Source organism: Pongo pygmaeus, chromosome 10, assembly GCF_028885625.2.
Source record: "Pongo pygmaeus isolate AG05252 chromosome 10, NHGRI_mPonPyg2-v2.0_pri, whole genome shotgun sequence".
NCBI lineage: Eukaryota > Metazoa > Chordata > Mammalia > Primates > Hominidae > Pongo > Pongo pygmaeus.
This window is the reverse complement of record NC_072383.2, coordinates 2,570,984-2,596,021: the sequence shown is the minus strand read 5'-3', so window position 1 is coordinate 2,596,021 and position 25,038 is coordinate 2,570,984. Positions and strand designations below refer to the sequence as shown.

At 47.8% G+C, this 25,038-nt stretch overlaps 1 protein-coding gene across 19 annotated transcripts in view; it reads right to left on the bottom strand.

Moving 5' to 3' along the window:
- The window catches only part of LOC129009980 (voltage-dependent L-type calcium channel subunit alpha-1C), a 716,779-nt gene that overhangs the window by 142,159 nt on the left and 549,582 nt on the right, over positions 1 to 25,038 (bottom strand). For 15 of the 19 annotated variants that reach the window (XM_063672314.1, XM_063672316.1, XM_063672319.1 and 12 more), the window contains exon 10: positions 1,699 to 1,789. In XM_063672314.1, the coding sequence (XP_063528384.1) occupies positions 1,699 to 1,789 (91 nt within the window). Of the gene's footprint in view, positions 1 to 1,698; positions 1,790 to 4,227; positions 4,303 to 25,038 lie in introns of all 19 variants that reach the window. The other 4 variants (XM_063672311.1, XM_063672312.1, XM_063672327.1 and 1 more) reach the window with 1 other exon arrangement.

Sequence of the window (25,038 nt, the reverse complement as noted above, 5' to 3'; positions counted from 1 at the left end):
TCTTCATCCAGGCCTTCTTACTACATAGCAGTCCTCATCGTGACCTAATCTTATTACATAAGACTTTTAACCCTTAGCTTTAAAGATCCTGGTCACTCACTTCCCCTCAGACCATCACACTCAATCTCAGTTCCCATGCTGCTTCTCCCGCCAGGAATGCTGGCAGTCTTGGCCCATCATTGTCTGGGGCGGGGTGGGAGGTAGGGAGATGGGGAAAGACCACATTTTATTAGGGGCATATTATAATTCTGGCACTGTGACTCAGCATTTTGTATGCACAGAGTACGAATGTGGCCAAACATGGGGATAACAGAGACCATTTCCGCAGAGCTCTCCAGGCTGCAGAGCATGTGCTCTGAGCAAACGACAGATCCACTGGAGACTGCCAGCCTCCATCCGTGGGGGAATATCATGTTTCCTTCCTAACAGAGCCTCATGCGCTCCTGAAATGTACTCTCAAGTGACTTCCTGGTGCCAGCTCCCTAGTCCCTCCTGGTATGCAACTTGCGCCTGCCCAACAGCCAGAGTTGCAGGGCCTTTGATCATCTCTCTAAGCCTCATCTTGGTGGCAACACAACAGAAAGGCCTAGAACTGACGGACTTTGAAGACTTCCTATAGGCCTTTCCCTAGAGTTGCTGTTTCGGACCTACTTCCAGAAACTCAAGTGCTTGTTTTGTATGATTCCAAAAGAAGAGGTTTGCACTGATGCTTAAAAATGTAATTAGCATCGTATTTTAACAACATTTTGACAATAATTGCTTCCTGACAATGCTGAGAAATCTGCAGTGCAGACTCCCTGGTGCCACTGTCAGAGTGAGCGATATTGAAGCCCCATGCTCCCTGGAAATAGCGGCTGTGAGAGCTGCTCTGTCGTCAGCCTCATTCTCTCTCCCCAACATGGGCTCCCAGGCCACGCTCAAGGCTGGCATTGCTGTGTTTAGACTCTTCCACAGCTCAGCATTGTGAAAGGGCTGCACTTGCCCAGGCTCTCCGTCATTCCACAGACGAGGAGGGAAGGGAGATGCCGCCCCGCCCCCCAGATGGAGCAATTCAGAAATGCATTGTATCTGGGACTGGTCTGACTCAGAGCCTCTGTTTGCAGTTCTTTAAGAGGCCAGGGTGAGTTTACAGTCGTGACACCCCAAGGCAACAGAACAGCGGGCTCCACTACACTTCTGCTTCCCTTACTGGCAGGATGACAGAGCTTCAGGTAAGGACCCACATGCCAGTCATCTCCCAGTGTATCTTCTCACCTGGCTGCTTCTCTCCCAGGTCACATTTATCAGAATGGAAAGGGTGGACAGCAGGACTCAGGACCCTAACCTCGCTGTCTCTTTGAAGAGGGGTGAAAGGGACTGGAGTGAAAGAAACAGACTTTGGGGCCACCCCCTACACACACAACCTCTGTATTTCTCAGATGTGATGAAAAGAGGCTCAAAACCTAAGAGTCAGCGCCCCTGAAGAAGTGCTGAATTGAAGACTAGCCTTGATTTTAAGACTCACCCCCGGCCAGGAACACCCTCACCCCAGGGCCCTCTGCTCCCCATCTTGGTTCCCACCTGAGGTTTGTTTCTTGCCACCGGCTCTAATCTCTGCCCTTCCTAGTGATGAGCCAGCCCACTGTGATTTCCAGATGCAGCTTTTCCACCCATGCTCCAGAAAAAGCCCCAGCCCTTGGGCTCGCCGTGCCTACTCACGCCAGCCTGGCCCCACAGTTTTCTCCCTCGATGTCACCTCCAGCTACGTTTTCGGTGTTGACGGACTCGGTCTCACTGGTGGGCATGCTCACTGCAAGAGTCAAAGGGAAGCAGAGCAAGGCATTGAGGGTGGGGAGACAAGGGAACAGAAGAGCAGTAGTTTGCAACACACCCACCGCAAGACCCAGTGCAGGTTGGCAGAAAGAGAGCCTGAGCGCACTGGCTGGCTGATCCGCACAGATCCCCTTGACGGACACATCTGCTGGTTGTCCAGGGCAGATTTTGCTGCCAAGAACACTGTAAACTAATGGAAGTATGGGAGGACATCTGGTAATAAGAGCATTTTACCTTATAGGACACATCCTGAAAAAACTGACCATTGAATCTCTCCTCTCCACTCTGTGGAGTGGAAGAAGCTATAGAGGCTTTCCATTTGCAACTACCACTTGCCATAGAAAGAGGAGCTTTCATGAAAATATATTATTTTCCTTACTTCATCCCACTCACCATCTCTAAGGGGCTCCATCTCCAAGAACAGGGACCAGCCTGTTTGTAGAAAGGGCGTGCTTGCTGCCTTGATGAGCTGCTGGGTGGACGGAGGCCTCCCCTTTCTGGCAGTTCGTTACACCCAGGAGCACAACTGAGACAGAGGGCTTGAGGGGAATGGCCATCCCCAGAGCCAGGCACTAAGACTCAAACTAGCCCTGCAGACATCAGGAGTGAGGAGTGGAAGTGTGCAATCCACACAATTATGTTTAACTGTGGTCAGAAGACAGCCTGTAGGGATACTATGTCCCCTTTCAGCCACCCTGACATTCCCATGTCAACAGGTTGACTTGGATATAAGCCATTTAATTCAACTTGTCCAGCCTCCTCCCAAGGCAGCTGTGGGCTGAATTTCCAGAAAAATGGGAGTTTTCTGGCTTAGAACCCAGTTTGGTGGCTTGAAAGAAGCCATTTCTTTTATTATTATTTTTTTTCTTCTAAATAAAAGTTTAACTCAAAGAATTTTTCTTCACCTTCCATCACTCTCTTACTACGACACAATGCGTTCCTTAGTTTTGTAACCCTTATTCTTTAGAGTGGCCATCATATCCTTAGTCCTGGTTCTGCTGTTCCTCCAGAATAGAACTCCTCATCTGCTGAGAAAGTCATCAGCCCTCAGCAGACACAGAATCTACTGTTAGTGAGGGAGTGGCCTCTGGTGACAAGTCCCTGTGAGGCTGTCAGAGCCCAAGAAACACTTTTACTGGTTGTATGGATAATGTTGATAGATGTGGATTTTTCCTGGTTTCCTTTCCTTCAGATGAAGACAAGCCAGGTTGGTGAGAAGAGAATCATTTCAAGAACATGGAAGATACAAACAGAAAGTCCACAACTTACCGTATGTTTGACTGTTGTGTATGAGAGACCTCTCTGATCTTTTTAATAAAATTGAATTTAAAAAAATCCAGATGTTATTTTATAGAACTCTAGGGCTGGGTGAGGCTTTAGAAACTATCTGGCTCTAACTTGTCCTCCTCACTCCGCAGGAGAGGAAAGTGAGGCCAGAGAAGGGATGTGATGCCCAGGGTCACATGGGGTGTTTGAGTAGGGTTGGGACCAGGGCACAAGTGTCACATCTTCTGCACCATGTTCATCTTGAGTGCCCCGGTCTCAACCGCCTCTGTACTCTACACCCTAGGCAAAGACAAGCTTCTTAAAGCCTACTAGGCTCTGGGAGCACCACAGGAGGGCAGTGAGTAGCCAAACAGGGACACTGAATTCTACAGCATTACACTCACTTTATAGTCTGAAGTCTGGAGGGGCTGGTGAGACCAACCCTTAGGGATGGTTTTAGGCCTGGGAGCTGGGAAAACAGACCTTCAGAGCTTGCCAGGGGCCCTGCTCAAACCACACTAAGGAAGTCATAAAATGGAAGCACTCAGTCTTCTAACCCATCTATCTCCAGCCATCTCGGCCCAAAGGTTCTTTTATTTTTTATTTTTATTTTTATTTTTTAGCTCTCCACCCTCTGGACATCCTTGTTTGAAGGGCGAGGCCACGCAGAAAAAGTTCTGTGACTTTGTGACACTTCATTCCCAGAGCCTTATGTGTGAGTACAGTGCTGTGGAGGTGGTGGTGCTAGGCCTGGAAAGACAAACGAACTTGGAGGGGCAGGCCTGGGCACTGGAAATAACGACAGCACCTTCCAAATCAAGGCACTGCCTGTACTGGTTCCAACTGTGCATTCACAATGTCCTTACTCTAGGCCAGCTCTGCCCAAAGGAAGAGCTCTTGGAGGAATAGCTCTGCCAGTATGTCACACCCACTGACTTTATACATATGAAGCAATGATAAGGCAGTGGCTTTGAGGGGGACAGGTTGCCATCCCTTCAGAAACACACACACATACACAACATATATACATACACATATATGCACACACACAGAACTACTGCGGCACAAGCCATCAAGCGAAACACCCTCCCATTCAGTCTGGTATGCACCCACACACATTTACACACACAGAGCACAGGGGAACATTACCATGGGTTTCTGTGGAGTGACTAAACCAAGCAAACTTCCCTTTCTTCTGATCAAGCATGCCCGCCGGAGTGCCTCCTTTCACAGACAAGATGGTCAGTGTCAAGAACCAGGAACAAGACATCAATAGAGCACATGCAGTCAGCCACGGGCAAAAGAAAGAAACAAGGAACTCAGCTTCCACATCGAACATCCATTTTTATCACAGAAAATAAACAAAAAAATTCAAAGCAATAAATCAAAACATATAGGAAAACATAACACAATAGAACCAAACCCCCAACTCACATGAATTAACATCACAAAACAAATGATGGACCCTGGAGAGAAGGAATTACTCCAGGAGAGAGAGGCTATCTGGCATATCTAACAAGTGACTTTGAGAAGGCTTCCAAGGAGGGGGCTGCCACTCAACCCTGCTGCTTCCATAGGGAGCTGTCGCCCTTTGCAGGCTCAAGTGGGGTCACTGCTAAAGTCTAACTGTAGCCCTGGTATCCCCTTCATCCCTACCCAATAGCCAGGTGACTTGTCTCCTCCCTCACATGGGACCACACTGCAAAACTTTCACCTGTAGTGGATTCAAGGGCTTCCTTTGCACCTGGATGGAGTCACCTGCAGGTGGAAAAACAACCCATTGGTCGACCTACTTGCTCCTTTGTTCAGTTCAATAATTCAATTCTATTCAGCAAAGACCCATCAAAGGCCTAGGGCTCACATCCAAAACATATATGTATCTGCTTTTAATCAGTTTAAATGGGCCAATAAGTTGTTAAATTGCCTGTCAGTGGGTGGTCATTTGAGGAAGTTTGTAAATAAGGAAGAAGAATTCTGTGAGCTCTGCTGGGTCTGGGCTACAGCTGAAGAGGAGAGTGCTCCAGAAGAGTGTGAAGACACTAGCCACTGCACGGGAGAGCATGAAGACACCTGCCACTGCATGGAAGAGCGTGAAGACCCCAGCTACTGCACGGAAGAGTGTGAAAACATCAGCTACTGTACGGAAGAGTGTGGGACACCAGCAACTGCACAGGAGAGTGTGAAGACATCAGCTACTGTACGGAAGAGTGTGAAGACTCCAGCTACTACACAGAATAGTGTGAAGACCCCAGCTACTGCACGGAAGAGTGTGAAGACCCCAGCTACTGCACGGAAGAGTGTGAAGACATCAGCAACTGCACAGGAGTGTGTGAAGACACCAGCCACTGCACGGAAGAGTGCGAAGATACCAGCTACTACATGGTAGAGTGTGAAGACACCAGCCACTGCACGGGAGAGTGTGAAGACTCCAGCTACTACATGGTAGAGTGTGAAGACACCAGCCACTGCACGGAAGAGTGTGAAGATACCAGCTACTACATGGTAGAGTGTGAAGACACCAGCCACTGCACGGAAGAGTGTGAAGACACCAGCCACTGCACAGAAGAGTGTGAAGACTCCAGCTACTACATGGTAGAGTGTGAAGACACCAGCCACTGCACAGAAGAGTGTGAAGATACCAGCTACTACATGGTAGAGTGTGAAGACACCAGCCACTGCATGGAAGAGTGTGAAGATACCAGCTACTACATGATAGAGTGTGAAGACACCAGCCACTGCACGGGAGAGTGTGAAGACTCCAGCTACTACATGGTAGAGTGTGAAGACACCAGCCACTGCACGGGAGAGTGTGAAGACACCAGCTACTATACGGGAGAGTGTGAAGACACCAGCCACTGCATGGGAGAGTGTGAAGACACCAGCCACTGCAAGGGAGAGTGTGAAGACTCCAGCTACTACATGGTAGAGTGTGAAGACACTAGCCACTGCACGGGAGAGTGTGAAGACACCAGTTACTACATGGTAGAGTGTGAAGACACCAGCCACTGCACAGGAGAGTGTGAAGACTCCAGCTACTACATGGTAGAGTGTGAAGACACCAGCCACTGCGCGGGAGAGTGTGAAGACTCCAGCCACTGCATGGGAGAGTGTGAAGACTCCAGCTACTACACGGTAGAGTGTGAAGACACCAGCCACTGCAAGGGAGAGTGTGAAGACACCAGCTACTACATGGTAGAGTGTGAAGACACCAGCCACTGCACGGGAGAGTGTGAAGACTCCAGCTACTACATGGTAGAGTGTGAAGACACCAGCCACTGCACGGGAGAGTGTGAAGACTCCAGCTACTACATGGTAGAGTGTGAAGACACCAGCCACTGCACGGGAGAGTGTGAAGACACCGGCTACTACATGGTAGAGTGTGAAGACACCAGCCACTGCACGGGAGAGTGTGAAGACTCCAGCCACTGCACGGGAGAGTGTGAAGACTCCAGCCACTGCACGGGAGAGTGTGAAGACTCCAGCTACTACACGGTAGAGTGTGAAGACACCAGCCACTGCACGGGAGAGTGTGAAGACTCCAGCTACTACATGGTAGAGTGTGAAGACACCAGCCACTGCACGGGAGAGTGTGAAGACACCATCTACTACATGGTAGAGTGTGAAGACACCAGTCACTGCATGGGAGAGTGTGAAGACTCCAGCTACTACATGGTAGAGTGTGAAGACACCAGCCACTGCACGGAAGAGTGTGAAGATACCAGCTACTACATGGAAGCATGTGAAGACACCAGCCACTGCACTGGAGAGCATGAAGACACTAATCGCTGCATGGGGAATGGGAAGTTATGTACGGACTTGGAGTTCTGGATGTTGAGTGCTTTAGCTAATTGCTCAGATAGAGTTTTCCCATTTCATTTGAAAGAACTGGCATGAGCTGTGCCTCTGCGAGGTCACTATGCAGGGTGCTGGGAATGAGAGGCAAGTAAGGCACGATCACAACTTAGGTTGGTGCAAAAGGAATTGTGTTTTTTGCATTGTTGGAATTTGCCATTTGGTATTGAAATACATTCTTAAATAAATTTGGTTATGTTATACATCATTTTAATGGGCATTTCTCACTTTATTTTTTTTGTTAATGACATATTACTTGCTGTTTATTTTATGTTTATTTTAGACTATGGAAAGGATGTTAATCAAAGAGCAAATTCGAGTGATTTGGGTCATAAAGCAGTGGAGACAACTTGCAACATCAACAGCTCATTTGGCCCAGGAACTGCTAACGAACGTACAGCGCAGTGGTGGTTCAGTGGTCTGCTGTTAGTGTGATTCACTACAGCTTTCTGAATCCCAGCGAAACCATTACATCTAAGAAGTATGCTCAGCAAATCAATGAGATGCACCAAAAACTGCAATGCCTGCAGCTGGCATTGGCCAACAGAAAGGGCCCAATTCTTTTCCACAACAATGCAGGACTGCATGTCGCACAACCAATGCTTCAAAAGTTGAACAAATTGGGCTACAAAGTTTTGCCTCATCTGCCCATATTCACCTGACCTCTTGCCAACCAACTACCACTTCTTCAAGCATCTCGACTTTTTGCAGGGAAAATGCTTTCACAACCAGCAGGATGCAGAAAATGCTTTCCAAGAGTTTGCTGAATCTGGAAGCACGGATTTTTACATAACAGGATAAAAATCTTATTTCTTGTTGGCAAAAATATGTTGATTGTAATGGTTCCTATTTTGATTAATAAAGATGTGTTTGAGCCTGGTTATAATGATTTAAAATTCAGTCTGAAACCACAATTTCTTTTGCACCAACCTAATATTAATGAGTGGCAGCAAATGCAGGTGGGAAGTTGGTCACCACTTGCAGAAGGAAACATGTGTCCTGCTGAACCTGTGGGTGGCACCATCACTTCCAGGAAAGGCATGAGGGGAGGGGGAACCCAAGTCTTAGGTTTTTCTGTATTTCATCCTCTTATCCTAGAACACAGATTATAGTCAATGGACTTCCTTGGATGTTGCCTGGTAAGGAGAATTTTGGAGACTAGCTAGTGATAGAAAAGGGCCATGCCTATTTTTAACCTGAAGATCTGTGTCTCACACACTCATCTTCAAGGTACAAAGTGTGGAATGAACAGAAACTTCATAACTGGCAGGGTTTTTTTTTTTTTTTTTTTTTTTTCACTTCTCAGAAATCCCACATGCAAAAAGCACTGAGAGTTAGGAGCTGAAATGAGCCACTTGGTTCAAGTTTCCCTTCTAGGGAAAGGTATGTCTCAAACAGTCACTAACATGGGACTCTCATAATGAATGGTCTTTTTTCTGGAGATGTAGTGGGTGGATGTAGGCTGCCAGTCACCAAGTTTCTATCTGTGTGCTGGCTGTCTGAGGGGATGAGAGCCCTGCTTAGCGGTGGAGAGCCCAGAACATTGACACCTTCCATGCAGAAGCATTATTCAGCTTTTGGCTCTAACATCCTAAGTGTCCTATCTTGTCCATTTTCAGAAGTAACTGTATGATCACTTTATAAACCTGAATTTGACCAGGGCTGGTCTTTCATGGGGGCCAAGTTGGCAGTCACCTGCATGGAAAATGATCTGAAGAGCAAATCATCTCCCTGGAATGGTTCACGGAAGTCTCAGATCTTTCTTTTGGGGCATGGCATATATCTAAAGGTTCCTTTCTGAAATAAAAATGTCTCACCTGGAAGAAGCAATATGTGAACACATTAGTGCCTATTAATTTGCGATAGTTTATCCCATAAGCACCTGCAGGAATAAAATGGTGAAACGGTGTTTGTGTTCCTATTATCAAGGGATTACAAAGTGGTATCAAAGCTGATTCCTCAAGGAAAACTTCTAGGAAGCTGAATGTCCAAATTGTTGAGAGTTTAGAATCATGAATGCTGGATACTTATTCAATGGATGAGATGGAAAGCCTGACCCCTCCCTTGGCCATTCAAATGATGAGTTAGTTGGAAACTAAGGGGCCCCTTTTCTCTAAAGGCAACCTACTCCAATGTCCTTAGAAGTGAAGTTTGATTGTCTGCTCATCTGCAGGCAATGTCATAATAGCTCATCCTTTATAAGGCTTTATAAAGCATGTTTTATTGAGTGGATCTGGGAAGGAGAATGCTGGGGAAGAAAGCTATACAGAAAGCTTGTTTTCTGATTTTCTAACATCCCTCTTACCAGGTGCTATGGACCAAATGTGTTTCTCTGGGCTATCCAGTCCCTTGCTTCTGCTGAGAAGACTCCACAAGAAAATGAGGTTTCTTTGAAAGTGCAAGAAACATCTGCCAGCAGGAGTGGCTGGCTTCTCAAGAGATTTGCTAAGAAAATGACCAGTCTGTATTCTGGAAATTGGCTGGTAGCTCAAGATGGCTAACATCATTGAATTTTTAGTAATATCATCAATGGCTACAGCAAGTTGTATGGCCAACTTGCCAACAACTGATTACATCCTTTAATTAATGTCTTCTCCCCCTAACCCCACAAACATGTACTCTTGGTGGCCACTTTTGCTTGAACAGCGCTTAGTAGGTCTATTTCTATGTCTCAAGAGAGGTGCACAGTTATTGTCTTACAGCAACCAATGTCTCCCCTGACCTGCTTTGGGAACAGTTGTGTGACTACTGGGGAGATTATAGAAAGTCATTTTCTCCCTGGAATAATCTCTTGAAACTGGAAGCACACCAGCTGTGCTAGGGGAGGAGCGCTAGAGCTAAGCCATTGTGTAGATTGCCCTTCCTTGGTGTTTGGGTTTGCAAACCCTCTGAGGGTTTACTTGCTGAAATTTGGGAATCCTCCATTAAACACCAGGTGGTGCTTTGAAAGTATGGCTGCACCGATCAGTGGGCCAGCCTTTTTACAGCTGTGGTCAACAAAAAATGGGCAGGCTCAGAGCACACCAGCCTCACTTTTCCCCATAGGAAGTGAGCTCTCTATAAAACGAATGGCTCTCTTGACAGTTCCCTATATTGCTGAAAGCAAGTCTCCAAGTAGTGAATCTGCTGCAGGCTGGGTCAGTGTGTGAACACTCACATTCTCCTTAAAAAGAAATTGGATTTCATTTAGCCACCATGAGGCCAGCATGAAGTGTCCAAAGATGACCAAAGTCATCCACAGGAATAAAAAATGACTCCAGAAGGGGTTTTGGCAAAGGATTGAGAGTCAGAACCACTTTAGTTTTGATAAAAAGAAAAATGGCACTAAGGTGACAGCAATAAATCCACGAAGGAAACAATGAGCAAAATCTTCTTTGGTGCCCGCTGCTGTACTCTCGTTTCCTTCCTCCCTGCCACATCCTGACTCCCTTCCTTCCTGTCCCGAGACTGGCAGGAGGATGGGGAGAACCATCCTCATAGAGAATATCCGGCCTGTTCCTGAGGCCCCCGTCTCAGAGCTTTTTATGTGTCATGACTGAGTGAGTGGCACCAGAGCAAAGCTCCACATGAGAGAATGAGGGATGGATGTGGGGCGAGATAAAACAATCTGCCTAGTTCCGAAACCTTTGGTCACCCAAAATAGCTTCGACTTTGTCCCAGGGATGGAGCTTTGTAATGTCCTGATGTGCCTGTCAGCAGGCGTGGCTGGCCTCTCATGAGATTTGCTAAGAAAAATGCCCAGTCTGTATTCCGGAACTTAGCTGGTAGCTCGTTATCCAAGGCCAGAGAGCTCACCAGCTGCTGTCAATCTTATGCCTCCTCCGGGAGGAAGAGGGTTGATGCCTCAGGCTCAGACATCCCAGGCAGTGGCTGGGGGTATCGGGAGCACTGCTTGCCCCACCCAAACTTCTCCAGTGTGGTGCGATGTCATACAAGGCCAATGGCTGAGTCCAGGTCACCAGTCTGCTGGGATCCAGTGTTCAGGCTTCCCGGCACTCCAGGATAGAACTAAGGAATTGACTTTGCCATGTACTTGGCCAGGTGCCCATCTTATTACATTTTTTGCATATGAGTGGCATAATTTGTATTTATTTTCTCAAAGTACTAATCAGACTTACGGTTAACAAGCAAAAGGATTCCTCATTTCCTACCTCATTGACTCCAATCTGGTATCTAAAACGCCCTGTAATTTGGCTTCATCTTATCTGCTGTGAGTTGAGTTATAGCCCCTTGGAAATTCAGATGCTGAGGTCCCAGCCCCCCATACCTCTGAGCGTGGCCATATTTGGAGACAGTCTTGAAAGTGGTCATTAGATTAAGATGAGGTCATGAGGGTGGGCTGAATCCAGTGTGACTGGATCCTGATAAGCAGAACAACTGTGGCCACTGACAGGTACAGAGGGAAGACGATGTGAAGACTCAGAGACAAGACAGCCACCTGCAAGCCAAAGAGAGGCCTGGGGACTGACCCCTTTTCCCTCACGACCCTCAGGAGGAACCAAGCCTGCCAACACCTTGATCTCAGACTTCCAGCCTCTAGACTGACAAAATCAGTTCCTGCTGTTCCAGCCCCTGGGTCTGTGATACGCTGTTAGGCAGCCCTGGCTAACTAAGACACTGTCGGTTCCCTCTCATGTCCCGAGACTTCCTGCAGAAACTCCAACCACACCGGGCTGTCCTCCTCACCATCCTTCAATGTGCTGGCTCCATACCAACCTCTGGTCTTTCCCATGCACGGGGCCCTACATCATGCCCTGTCCCTGGAGTGCCTGTCCACCTCCCTGCACGAATTCCAGGGGTCAGCGAACTGCAGCCTGCCCTGTCTTTGTCAGCACAGTCCTCCTGGGACTGCCGTGCCCTGTGTGTGCGGTCTATCACCGCTCTCACACCTCAGCAGTGGAGTGGAGGAGTTTCGGTAGAGTCTCTGTGTGGCCAGCAAAGCCTTCGATATTGACTCTCTGGCCCTTTCTAGAAAAAGCTGGCTGACCCCTGATCTATCCAAATGTCATCCCTTCTCGGAGGCCCAGTTCGCATCTGTGGCAGCTCCCAGGACCACCCTCCTGCCCACCGAGTCTCCTCTTCTGAGCTCCTGTGACGCCGGAGTCTGTGAGAATTTTAAGTAAAAACCTGGATCTGTGTTTTGGCTTCACCCTCTCCCTAGAATAACACTTCATATCATCATGGAGTTTTAAGGGGACTCCTAGGTGCTGGACAGTTGAGAGTCTGTCCTCAGACCCACACTCCTTCCCTCTCCCCGGGCCTGGTGCTCCAGGAAGCTGACCTTGCTTCCAGCTTGGGCCTGCCCTTGTGCAGCACTAGCAGGACGTCTGTGGGTGGACCCGAGGAGAGAGAGGTGGGGCGTTCACTCCCCAACTCCAGCACACAGGGTTGGTGTAGACTGGCTGCTTCTTGCTGCCCAAGGCCACATGTCTGCCCCATGGCTCTCTCCACATAGCTGCTCTCTGACTCTGAGGCTGCCCCTCACTTCATTCCTCCAGCCTTTACCGGTAACAGATCCACACAGCTGCTACCCTGGGGTACTGTACTTGCTGGCTTCCTTAAACCCTGTCTGCATCTTTATGAAACCCACCTTAAGTCACCTAGTTTAAGAGTACTTTCTGTTTCCATGGGGACCCTGACCGACACACCCCTATGGTGCAGGCAAGGTAGATATTATTATCCCCACTGACAAAAGAAAGTGTAGTCCCCAAAGGCTGAAGTTAGGTGCCCAAGGGGAGAGCTAGTAAATGGCAGAGAATGACAGGTCTTGAGTCCAGGCCTTTTTCAGCCCCATCAGGCGATGTTGCTGAAGTGCACATTTGCAGGCTGGACTGCTGCTGAGAGCTGGTGGTGCACGGGCCTGTAGTAGAGTTGCTCCAGCCCCACGGCAGAATAGACCTGAGCGACTGGGCTGTGTTACTTCCCAGGAATTGAGGAACTGTGGCACGGCACGTTTCATCTGATTTAATTTTCTCTTTCAGAAACAATAACTTGGAAAGTTATTCCTTATGACTTTTCTACCGTTGGATAGATCAAGCACGTGGCCACATGTATCGTCAAGTGGATAGGTGAAGGAACTCTTCATATGTGTTTTGCCCAATTTGGAGTCTTACGAGTCTCTAATACTGTGAGTCCAGGAAAAACAACAAAGACAGTCCTTGCCTTGGCCTTGCCCTAAGTAGCTCCAAAGCTTTGGCAGGTCACAGTACAACTTTGGTCTCTTACATGGATAAATTGAACCGGAGGGTGAACTGAGGATCTCTTCTAAGGAAAAGAAAGGAAAGGAATGGCAAAAGAGAAAAGAAGGTTGTAGAATAAGAGGAAAGAGTGGATGAGAGAAAAAGAGAAGAGAAAAAGAAACATGGTCCCCAGGCCACAGCAGCCTGCCTGGGTGGAAAGGTCACAGAGAAAGGTGCCATCAGCTTCCAGAACCTTCTCAAAAACTTCCTGCCAGCCCAGGCCCAGCTTGGCTTCCTCTGCATAAGCAATTAAAACCTGGTTGATTTTAAACCATCAGAAAGTAAATATAAAACAGGATTAAATATTAAGAAGCCAAACAAAGTGGCCTTATTAAAAAGGCACAATAGAAGCGCGCTCTGCCATCATCATAATTATGATCACTGCTATAAACTGGGAGGAGGCATAAATGCCTGCCCTTGATCTGCAGCCATAATCCAAAGAAGAAAGCCAGGGTTATTGTGATCTCAGCAGGCCATAAACATCCTGTGCTCCCAAGCAGAAAATCTCTCTCCACCATTATGGCACCACGGAGTCTGTCAGGCTGCCTTGGTTATTGCTGCCGGGTTGGCGGGGAAGTGGATGGGGTAGGATGCGGGCAGAGGCAGGAAGTTTAGCTGCACCCAACAAACTCTTGAATTTTGGCTCACACCCTCTCCCACCCCCACCCCACCTTCACTAGAGATGGCAGGGCAGCCTGGGACATGCCCAGACCCTTGGGGACTATGGGGAAAACAGGCTATCTGACCACACAGGAGGGCGAGACACTCCAAGGGGAAAACACAGCTTGCCTGCAACCATTAGGGATGGGACAGGGATCTTCTAGACATGGAGTGGGTGGTCTTTCTCTAGAGGACTCCTTTGGAAACCCAGTTCTCACTACTAAAAGGACATTAGTGGTGTCCTTTTAAGTGCTAAGTGCCACAGGCCAGATGGTCACCCGTGTGGTATGATTGGAAAGGGATAGAGAATGATTTGCACCCCCAATCCTCCTCCAACCCAGTTCCATGACACCTAATGGCTATTCCTTGATTTGAAGGCCTTGTCCCCCAGAGTGTGCAATAGCAACATCAGCCATTTCTATCTTCGTATTAACAATAATAGCTCAGTTTCTCAATCACTCACTATATGCCAGCTACTCTTTCATGCATTTTACATACAATAACTGATGTAACCCTATGAGGGAGGCATTAGATGTCCCCATTTTTTGGATGAGAAAATTGAGGCTTAGAGAACTAAGTCATTTACTCCAAGCAAGCACCAATAAGATTCAGGATTTGAACCCGGGTAGATCTGATGCCAAGTCCATCCTCTTAGCTATAATGTCTATTGATGAATTTATAAAGCCTTTTCCTATCTATCATGAGAGAGCAAGGGTAAGAGAGCCCTGAGGATGTGCTGGCATCACTAAGTGGAGGAGGAGGGCAGTGGGTGCAGGTGGTGGTCCTGGGGAGAAGCCACTTATTTGATGACCCTGCCCAGGGCCTCCCTGCCAGCTCCTCTGGGCAGAAGGAGGCAGTCAGCAGGCAGCGTGGTTAGGAGCATGGGCTCGGGGGCCAGGGGCCTGAGTTTGGATCCTGGCTCTGCCACTCAGAGCTATGTGAAATGGAGATCTTAATCATGACATCATCACAGTCAGAAGGGGTCTGCAGGATTGCAGGCCAGCCCTTCATTTGATTTTTTATTTTTATTTTTTCGGAAACAGAGTCTCACTCTGTTGCCCAGGCTGGAGTGCAGTGACATGATCTTGGCTCACTGCAGCCTCCAGCTCCCAGTCTCAAGTGATCCTCCCACCGCAACCTTGAGAGTAGCTGGGACCACAGGCATGCACCACCATGCAAGGCTAATTTTTAAATTTTTTGTAGAGACAAGGTCTCACTATGTTGCCCAGGTTGGTCTTGAACTCCTGGCCTCAAGCAATCTTCCCACCTCAGCCTTCCAAAATGTTGGGATTACAGGCATGAGCTACTGTGCCCCACCTAGCCCTTCATTGTATAGGTGAGAATGTTAAGGTCCAGAGAGGGTCATCAGCTTGTCCAGAGTCACAGAGGCAGACGATGGTAGAGTTTTGAACCTCTTTCCACCATCAGTGCTGCCTCCCTTTCTCACTCGCCATTGATGCACATCACGGAGAGGCCAGGAGCCCACCCTTGGTCAGAAAAGCATCAAGGATGGACACAGGCCCCAGGCTCCCTCTCCTGTACAGAAGTCAGAGTTTTACTATGGATGAGTTTTGACGTTTGCACCCTGTTCTTTGCCGTTCACAAAGCTATGTAGAGCTCACGATTTGCTCTCATTTTCTCTCTTCTCTTGGGCCCCATCTTTCCTGCTTCACTGCTTTCTGCTGCTGAAGACCAGGTCAGATTTCCTGCAAGGAGGCTCTACAGGGGCCCAGCACTACCTTGAAGGCTGTGAACAGCCACAGAGGGAGAGCCTCCTTGAGTATGGAGCAAGACTTCCTCAGACAGGTCTCATTTGTGTCTTCTCTTCCAGCAGGCAAGTAAATTGCTGCCTTAAATTTCTAGGCTGCTGCCATTGATGACATTTATGTGAAGCGAGTCATTTTAACTCCAACCCCATGGTGTCTCTTCAGCCCCATAATTTCATGAATGAGTTTATGGGCAGCTGTCAGAATATCGATCAGCTTGCCCCGCTATGTGGCGTGTCCTTTGCTTTAATTCTTCTCCCAACTCTGCCTGCTGGATGCTTGCAGTTTGTTTTCCTCCTTCTTGCCCTGGTGCAGACAGAGTCTTTGGTCTATCTGGCTACTTTATGTGTTGTTTTAGTTTTAGGTGTTTTTTTGTTTTTTTTTTGACAGGGTCTTGCTCTGTCACCTAGACTAGAGTGCACTGGTGTGATCACAGCTCACAGCAGCCTAAATCTCCTGGGTTCAAGTGACCCTCCTGCCTCAGCCTCCCAAGTAGCTAGGATTACAGGCCCACACAATCACACCCGGATAATTATTTTGTTTTTTTTTGGTAGAGATGGGGTTTCACTACATTGCCCAGACTGGTCTCGAAGTCCTGGGATCAAGTGATCATCCAACCTCACCCTCCCAAAGTGCTGGGATTGCAGGCATGAGCCACCATGCCCGGCCTCTGGCTGCTTTTTCTTTTTCTTTTTTTGAGACGGGTTCTTGCTCTCTTGCCCAGGCTGGACTGCAGTGGCACGATCTCAGCTCACTGCAAGCTCCACCCGCTGGGTTCGCGTCATTCTCCTGCCTCAGCCTCCCGAGTAGCTGGGAATACAGGCGCCCAGCACCATGCCCAGCTAATTTTTTTGTATTTTTAGTAGAGACGGGGTTTCACCGTGTTAGCCAGGATGGTCTCAATCTCCTGACCTCGTGATCTGCCTGCCTCGGCCTCCCAAAGTGCTGGGATTATAGGCGTGAGCCACCGCGCCCTGCTCTGGCTGCTTTAATTGCCCACATCTTTCTTGAGAGGTCCTGCGGCTTCATGCATTTCCAGGCTCACTGCTACAGGCAAAGACCCAGGGAGGCAGGGCTTCCCTCTCCCCTGTATCAGGCAGGCCCCCTTAGGATAGAAGTTCAGTGCTCAGGATCATGTTTAAAGGGGGCAATAATAGAGTTCTTTGATGGGGAAGGGCCAGTAAGTCATGTTGTGTCACTTATACAGAACAGTAGAAGAAAAAATGGAAAGGTTTAATTTAGATAAGGAGAACCTAGGAGACCTCACCACCACCTTCCAATATCTGAAGTCTTTTTCCACGGGAGGAAGACACCACCTGCCCAGAGTAGTTCTAGATGGCACTGCACTAAAGAAGGAGAACTGGAGGGGAAGATCATGCCCTAATGGATGAAACATTTCCCAAATGGCCTGGCTATCTGGAGAGATGAGGACTTGCTCATTAGTAGAAGTTTCCAGGCAAAGCCTGGATAAGCATTTGCTCAAGGGGTGGGGGAGGTGAAGGTTGAGAGATCTCTAAGATTTCTTTGCCTTGGAAAAAAAAATTGAGCTCCACAAGAAAGGAGTGGGTTGATTGGATGAAACAGTAAGTTGTTTGTTGTAAGGAGACTCTTGGCACAGAGAGAGAGGTGCTTGAAGCCTACACGTAATTCTCTCGTCTTCTGGAGGAGTCTTTCTCAGCAGGGACTTCACCATGTCACATCACTATCACTCAGCACACGGGACCCTTGTCCTGGCTCCCAAGGCCCTTGGTAATCCACTTTCACTCTACCCATCTAACCACACCTTCCCTTTCCAGCATTCGCCCTCTGATCCATGCACTCAGCCCTACTCTCTGCCTCCAGAATATGCCACACACGGTTCCTCTTGCTTTGACACCATTGATGGAGGGCTTAATGCATCCAGGGCGCTTGCTGGGAGCTGTGCACCTGTGTCTGGGTCTTTGCCCTGCTGCCCCACTCTTGGAATTCCATCCCCACCACTCCCCCACATGCACAAAAGCCTTCCTACCTACCCTCCAACTCCGACCACCTCCACGAAGCCTCCTTGAACTATGTGGCATCCCAGAACGGTCCTTTTCCCCGAGGCATTTACCATTTGTGCCATGTAGCTTGGTGCTCTGACACATATGGTTCTTTGCTCTTTCATTAGGAGAGTCCAGCAGTGTGTGCTCTTCAAGCGCTCACATGACATCACCTCATTTAATGCTCACAACAACCTGGGGAGACTACTGGGGAAGGCGTCTCCAGCCAAAGGTGAAGATAAGGAAACTGAGGCTGCCGAGAGCACAACTGGGACAGGGGCGCAGGCCTTCTCCAGCCTCTGTTCCCTGCTGCTTCCCCAGCCCTGGCGCCTTTGACATGCACTCCTGGGACAAGGAAGAGCGAGGCTGCTCTAGCCCCACCTGGCAGACTCCACCAGCCCTTGTGTCCCGACTCTCCTGTCCTTTCCTCTCCACCAAAGCTCCCAGAGAGCACACACCTCTGCTGCACCAAGCCACCTTCCCTGGGAGGGCAGATGGGAATGCCCCAGGGCGGGAGCATGGCTGGAGACTTCCACTGGAGGCATTAGAAGCACCCTGGAAAGACTGGCTGGCACTGGGGCACACACCCCAAATTCAGCTTTCTCTGTTTCTCCTTCACACTCAGGGAGGGGTATGAATGAGCATCTTGGGGCCAAGGGATGGGGTGTGCACTGCTTCACTCATTCAATGTTTGATCCATTATTCTGGAGCCATTTATCCAGCCACCCACCCATGAGCTCCTTCCTGCCTCCTGGGTTATTTTGGGTAAGGGCCAAGATGTGGGGACTAGTGAGCAGTGGTTTTCATGCCTACAGCAGCTGGGGCAGCTCTAAGTCAAGCACATTGAAGGAGAAATGACCCCAAACCAAAAGTGCAAAGAGAACAGATGGGGATGAATGCCGGCCTCCATCACTCTCATTATTCCACTGAACAGCCTCTCCCTCCAGATTCTTCCTCTCAAGGTTGAGTCTGAATCAAAGGCCTTCTTCACCCTTCATCCCTCCTCCCTCTTTGCCCGAATCTTAGAACTATTCTGTAATTTCTCAGGAGAGCTGGGCTTGTTGGGGATGCTGATTGTTCTTCCTTCAGAAAAGAGAAACGGTTTTTGAAATCCAGAGAACAGGGACCACTGTCTTCAACAAGCAAAAGGCCTGGAGGCATGACAGGAAGTGGGAATGCTAATGATCCTGAAATCGACTTGAAATGTGAGGTCTGACCTTGGGTTCACCTGGGCCTGACTGTCTGGGGTATACTGCTACCTCGCGGTGACCTGTCTCCTTCTGAGTCTTAAATTCTAGGATTCATGCTGCAGGCTCAGTGGCCCAGGAAACCTGGAAGGAAGGAAAGGACACAGAGGTTCTGATTTGGGGATGGAGTCCTGGTCTTGGTGGATGGAACACAGGAAGGCTCTTGGGGTGAGGAGTGGGACTGTCGGGCTGTGTGGGCTGTGTGAAGACAGGCATCGGTGGGCCCGTCCAGCCAGAGCATGGGCCCTGGGCCGCTTCAAGCTGCTCTATTGCTTTTGCTGCTTACAAGAGTAACAACTACCTGGATGGTGAAGTTGGGATGTGCCTGATTTGGGGAAAGCAGAAAGGAGACAGTGGCCTGTTATTATCTCAATAATTCTGTGGGGGAGTGGGCCTCCTTGCAGATGGGAGTGACCAAGCACAGATGTCGGAGAGGAAGGAAGGGCTGTGTCAAGGGGTGGGAGGGAGAGAGGCAGACAGAGAGAGGCAGAGAGATCCCTGATGCCTGCCTGGGCCAGAGGCAAGAGGCAAGAGCCCCGCTCTGCTCAGTGCTGCCTCCTTGGTTGAGAAGGAACATGGTGTAGCAGCTCAGCGCTTCCCTCATAGAGTCACTGGAAAGACGAAGGGAGAAGAGGTGGGAAATGATCTCAAAAGCATAACCCCTCATGGAAACGTAAGGCAGGAGGGAGCGCAGGGACAGAAAAGCAATTAGTGTGAGTAATTAACCATGCCAGGATAATTCACCACACCATCGGGAGGATGCCGCTGCACCCAGGACACTGTCTTTCCACTGTCACTCAATAGCTGCAGGTGTCAGCTGGAAGAACCTTCCAGCAACTGGGGTTTGCACAAAGATGGAAGGGTTTTTTTGACTGGTAAAGCTCCTACATGGAGAGTGTGTAAGAAGCAGGGTGGAGAGACTCCGTAGTGAAGGTGTTGTAGAGGAGTTTCACGCATAGGTGGGGATGACGGGAGAGGAGAGAACCTCAGGACACCTCCCAGCACTGAGGTTCTACTGTTCAGTGCTCTCAAGGTAGACAGACATTGTCAGGGTAGTGGCTCTGGGAAAAGGGCAGGAGAGCGTGGGCCCCAAGGAAAGAGTCAGCTGCTGGATGCGTGCTGGCAGAGAAGTTGTCCAGAGTCCTCATGCAGTGGACATTTCCTCTCTTGTGACCTCTGCTGCCTGGCTAAGATGGGAGAAGCATCTCTTTGCAAAATGAGGGCATCCTCTCCTCAGCTCAGCCACAGACTTGTTCTGGAATGTGAAACTCCAAGAGAAAGACAGGGCTGGAGGGGGCTTCAAGGGGATTGGAATGCAGAAAGATTAATAGACAATTAGAGATCCTTTGGGTATTACTTTTACATATGAGGAAATTGAGGCCCAGAGAGGAAAGGGTTGTTCAGGGTTACAGGGCCAGTTAGTGTCAGAGCTGGGACTAGGAACCAGGTCTCCATCCTCCCTTTCTAGGGCTTCTTTCCACTCCACTTCTCCTATCACCAGGCTCATGATTCTGGGGGGCTGCCATGTGCTTGCCTCTCTGACAGAAGGAGGGAAGGCTTTTGAGTCAGATGGGGCGTGCCTGGGTGTGAGCCTAGGTAAACCTCCTGTTAGCCAACTGGTCTTGGGCTAATGATCTGAACTTTGCTTTTCTCTTCTGAAAATGGAGATCATACCAGTCTCAGAGAGTGAAGTGAGGGCAAAGATAATATGGGCAAAAGGCGGTGCTTGATAAGCAGTAGCTGTCGTTCCTAATATTCAATATTAGAGCTCTGAGTGTGCAGGATGCCTGGACACTGGGCATGTATACAAAAGCACATGAATACAAAAACAAGTGCAGGCCAAGAGAAGAATGTCCTCGGGACTCCTTGCTTTGCATCCAAAGGTTGCCTGGAGGCGGTACTCTTACTGGAAGGGATACAGCAGTCTCAGGGCCACCCCCTAAATATGTCACAGTTAGCCATGTTCCCTCTGGGGCCATCAGCTTCTCAGATGTGTTCCTCATTGCCGTTATTCTCGTCATGCAGTATTCATAAAGTTCCTATTGCGTGTTAACAGTCACTTACCCATGGCATGGTCCCTATCCTGGAAATGATCTTTATGATTAATCACGAAAAAAATTGAAGCACAGCTGGAAAAAAGAGAGCTGCATTCAACTCCCTTTTGTGCCCCCTTGAATTTGTTTTAACCCTAAAGTAAGCCAAGGCCCTGCCAGAGATTGTGTTCTGTTCTCTGAACCCACTCTCTGCCATTCAGAAAAGGTCACTTATGACCACAATTTGGGCTCCATGGTGGTCCTTCTGGCCTTGCTTTGGCTGTTCATTGAGATCAAGAAGAAATCTTTAGGATGGCCACTGCTACAGATCTCTGTAGTTTAACTGGAAAGAGTTTTTACTACTATGAACCAGTAACACCAGTACCAGGGCAACATGGGGCCTCAGCTTCTGTTGGGTTTTAAATAGATTTTGGTCTAAACATATTTTTCAATATGCAACAATTGGGTTAGTCTAATGACAAATGTCATCCCCTTCCATTGCCAGAGCAACATGCCATTTCCATTAGGAGTAATGTTTCCTGGCCAGATTAAGGCACAGAAAATAATTTTTGGTCATCAACAATTCCCTTCAGTTTCACTGATCTGATTAAACTTAGCAACGGAAAAAGGAATTTACAAATTAGATGCTGTTCTCTATTTATTACCAAAATGGTTGCTTTCCACTACATCCAGGAGATACAGTTGAGATCTCATTAAGTCTCAGCTTTTGATAACATTTACTCCATAAATCTCCATTGCAGCCAGTGAATGAAATGAGCATTACACTGAAGACCACGTAATGGATGAAATGAAACCTCTGCCCCCTTTGAAGGGAGCTGACCTTTCAAGCCTTAAATGTATTCAGCTTTCTAGTTGTAAAGAAGCAACTCAGAATTTATTCTTGGTGTTCTCTTAACCATTTCCTGACTGCTATCCTTAGCTGGCTAGCTGGCCTTCTTGAGACAGGATAAAATGAGAAATATTTCTGACACTTCCTTGGACATGTTTGAAGAAGAAAGAGGAGGAGAAATGAGTACATGAAGAAAAACATCATGGGATAATCATGTCCTCCTTGAGAAATGAAAAAGAAATGTTGAGAGGCAAGGAATGGAAGATTGAAAATTAATTTGTGTGCCTGGCTAATTACATATCCTCTGCTGGATCAGATCTGGCCCAACCTGGTTTTAGATCTGACAAAGTGACAAAGCAGGCCTAAGTGATCCATTCCCAGAGGCAGAATTCCAAGGTCTTCCAAGCCAAGACCCTACTTTTATCCCCCAATTTCCAAATGCTTTTCCAACCAATATTCATTGATTGCCTACGCACCAGGATCTGTATGGGATTCTGGTAATACAAAAGTCCCCACACTCAAGATGTATTACCCAGCAGACGGTATCAGATAGATGAATGCCACAGATAAAATGCAATGAATACAGCAGATAGGGAGACACTACAGATCACATACAGTAAGTACTATGATGCAGCTGTGGAATGGGGTTTCTGGGAGCATGAAAGAGCGGGTAAGACCCTGCTGGGGAGAAGAGGTGGTGAGGATAGGAAAGGCAGAAAAGGAAAGGATGGTTGACGGGGCTTTGAAGGTGGGGTAGTGAAACCAAGAGCTAACCTAATGAGGTCTACCAAACCTAACTTGCCTCACTGGCTTCTAGTTGATTTTAAAACATATGCAGCTAAAAGTCATGTAGCTAAGGAATATGTAACTAAACTTCTACAAGCCTCCTTACAGATAACATCTTTGATGTATAAGTCACCATGGTAATGGTTGCTTAAGTCATTTTTCAAGAGCTTGGGGTCAGCTCTTGTCCAGTTCAAGCTAGCTCAGACCACTAATCCTCCAACTGGGCCTGCGTGAGTGCCCAATGGGCGACCTTTTGGCATCAGAGGGCCCAAACATCCATCCTCAGATCATGGTAACGATGCTATTTTGTGAACTTGAATCCCAGGAAGAGCTGTGAAGCTTGACTACACTTGAGCAGATCACCGATGGCCTCACTTTTCCTTACCCCCAATCACCTTTCCCCATGCCTTGGACCTTGCTCCTCTATCCCATAAATATCCCTAAAACCCCATCTTTGGGGAAGTGGATCTGAGACCTGCTCTTCCATCTCCTTGCTTGGCTGCCTTGTGAACAAATGCTTTCTCCGCTGCAAAACTTGTGTCTCCGTGATTGGCACATGGCATGATGGGTAGGGCAAGCCTGGCCTGGTAACAGTGGCAGTTCAGAAGGCAGATGGTGGGGCTGGGCTTTCTGTGCAGAGAGATCAGGGTGTGCACAAGTGTGCGGAGGATCGTTGGAAGAATGGGCTGGCTTTCAGGGTGCAGGCAATCCTGCAGGAGGAAAAGTGCAATTCCAGGAGTCTGAGGACTTAAGAAGCTAGAATCAACTGAATTCCTCTGGGGTCTGATGGACTGAAATGATCAGGTTTGGCCCAGGCTCCTGGAGTTAAAGCTAATGTGTGTCAACTTAGAACTACAGAAACAAACTCCAGAGCTGGAAGGGGCTTTTACTGACCTCACCCCCCCATTTTATAAACAAGGAAACTGGGAGAGGCCAACTGCAGATTGGCTATCAAGTGGGGCCATGAAGTCAGGCTGCCTGCTTTTCTCTGGCTCCTGTTAGTTCCTGTATAGCACACAACAATTGTTCAGACTAAAAACTCTGGCATCCTGTTGGGAGAGGAACATGAGGGTCATTCATCCCAGATTGCTGTACTCTTAACTCATCTAATCAAGGGGTAGGACTTAATAGATTAATAGAATTAGTTTACTAAGGGATTATGGAAATTATAATTAATGGACATGATTTTATACCATCTAAGAGGTACAAGAAGAAACTCTGCAGTTTTTACTGAAGCTTGGGATCTTCTTGATGAAAACCTAGGATGCTCGGCCTGATGGTTAGCAACTGACTCCTTAGCTTCCTAGTCAATGCAGAAGTGGTCCAAGGGGCTGGGACCCACCACTGACATTACTTTTCATGTCAAGCAGATGCTCTCCCCTGTGGGGACAGCAGGGATCTTTTTCTCTGCCTCTGCCAGGCATAGCAAGCATCATGCCAAGCTTTTTACTCAAAGTTGGACCCAGCTGACCTTAGCGAATATTAGTAAATATATTGAGACTCTAATTCTGAATATTCCTGACAAGAAAGGAGTCCTTAATTTCTTCTTGCTCCTGTGTTTGGTGTGTGTGCATGTGTTAGTAGGTGTGCATTTGGTTATTTCAGATAATTTTGTTAACATAATAACTGATATTGGACACCATTATCATATCTCATGAGTCAGGGACATGAGATACAATGGTTGGACAGGCTGATTTGAATCTTGGAATTGAGAAGGTAAACAAAGGCTTTTTCCTTTAAAGCCAGCCTGTCAAGCAAATAATTAAAGCTTTTCAACTTCATCAGTAAGTTGTTGAGAGTAGATCTAGTCTATTACTTCAAGCAAAAGACACAATCAAGTCCCAGCGCAGTTGTAATCATTCTTCAACAGCGTTGGCCTGCGGTTTGTCTTCGCTTGACCTCTAATCTTCATACACGGTGATCCTGCACACAAGGCACTCATTGAAGTCCTTAGAGTAAGACTTGGGCCATGTTAGTCAAAACCAGCCTCAGGCTTAGCAAATAAGGCTTTAGAACATGATTTAGGGAACAGCAAGGTCTCCTCTGCCCAGACATTTTAAAAATGTCTTAATATCCTTTTTTGTAGAATAAAACAAAACACTGAATAACTTTATCAAAATTCAAATATACATATTTAGAAAGGATAAACCTTTAAATTTCTCTTTTATCAAAATCCAAATATATCTATTTAGAAAGGATAAACCTTTAAATTTCTCTTATCAAAGCTCTTCTGTCCAGTGGCTCGGCCCTGCAGATCTTTGCTGGGGTTACTTTTCTTCAGTCGGAGGAACTAATCTGTATTAATTCTAAATTGCAATGGATGTGTATTTTTATGACTGAGTAAATGGCTACACTTCTCTTTTCTTTATTCATTCTCTTATTAGGCTCTCTGCAGCTGCCATGTAGAAGTGAACATGCTACTCTATCACTCCAGCCTACCTTCACCGGAGACCATTCATTCATGGGCTGTGTTTAGAGACTCTTGTGCAAACACGTTTCTTGCCCA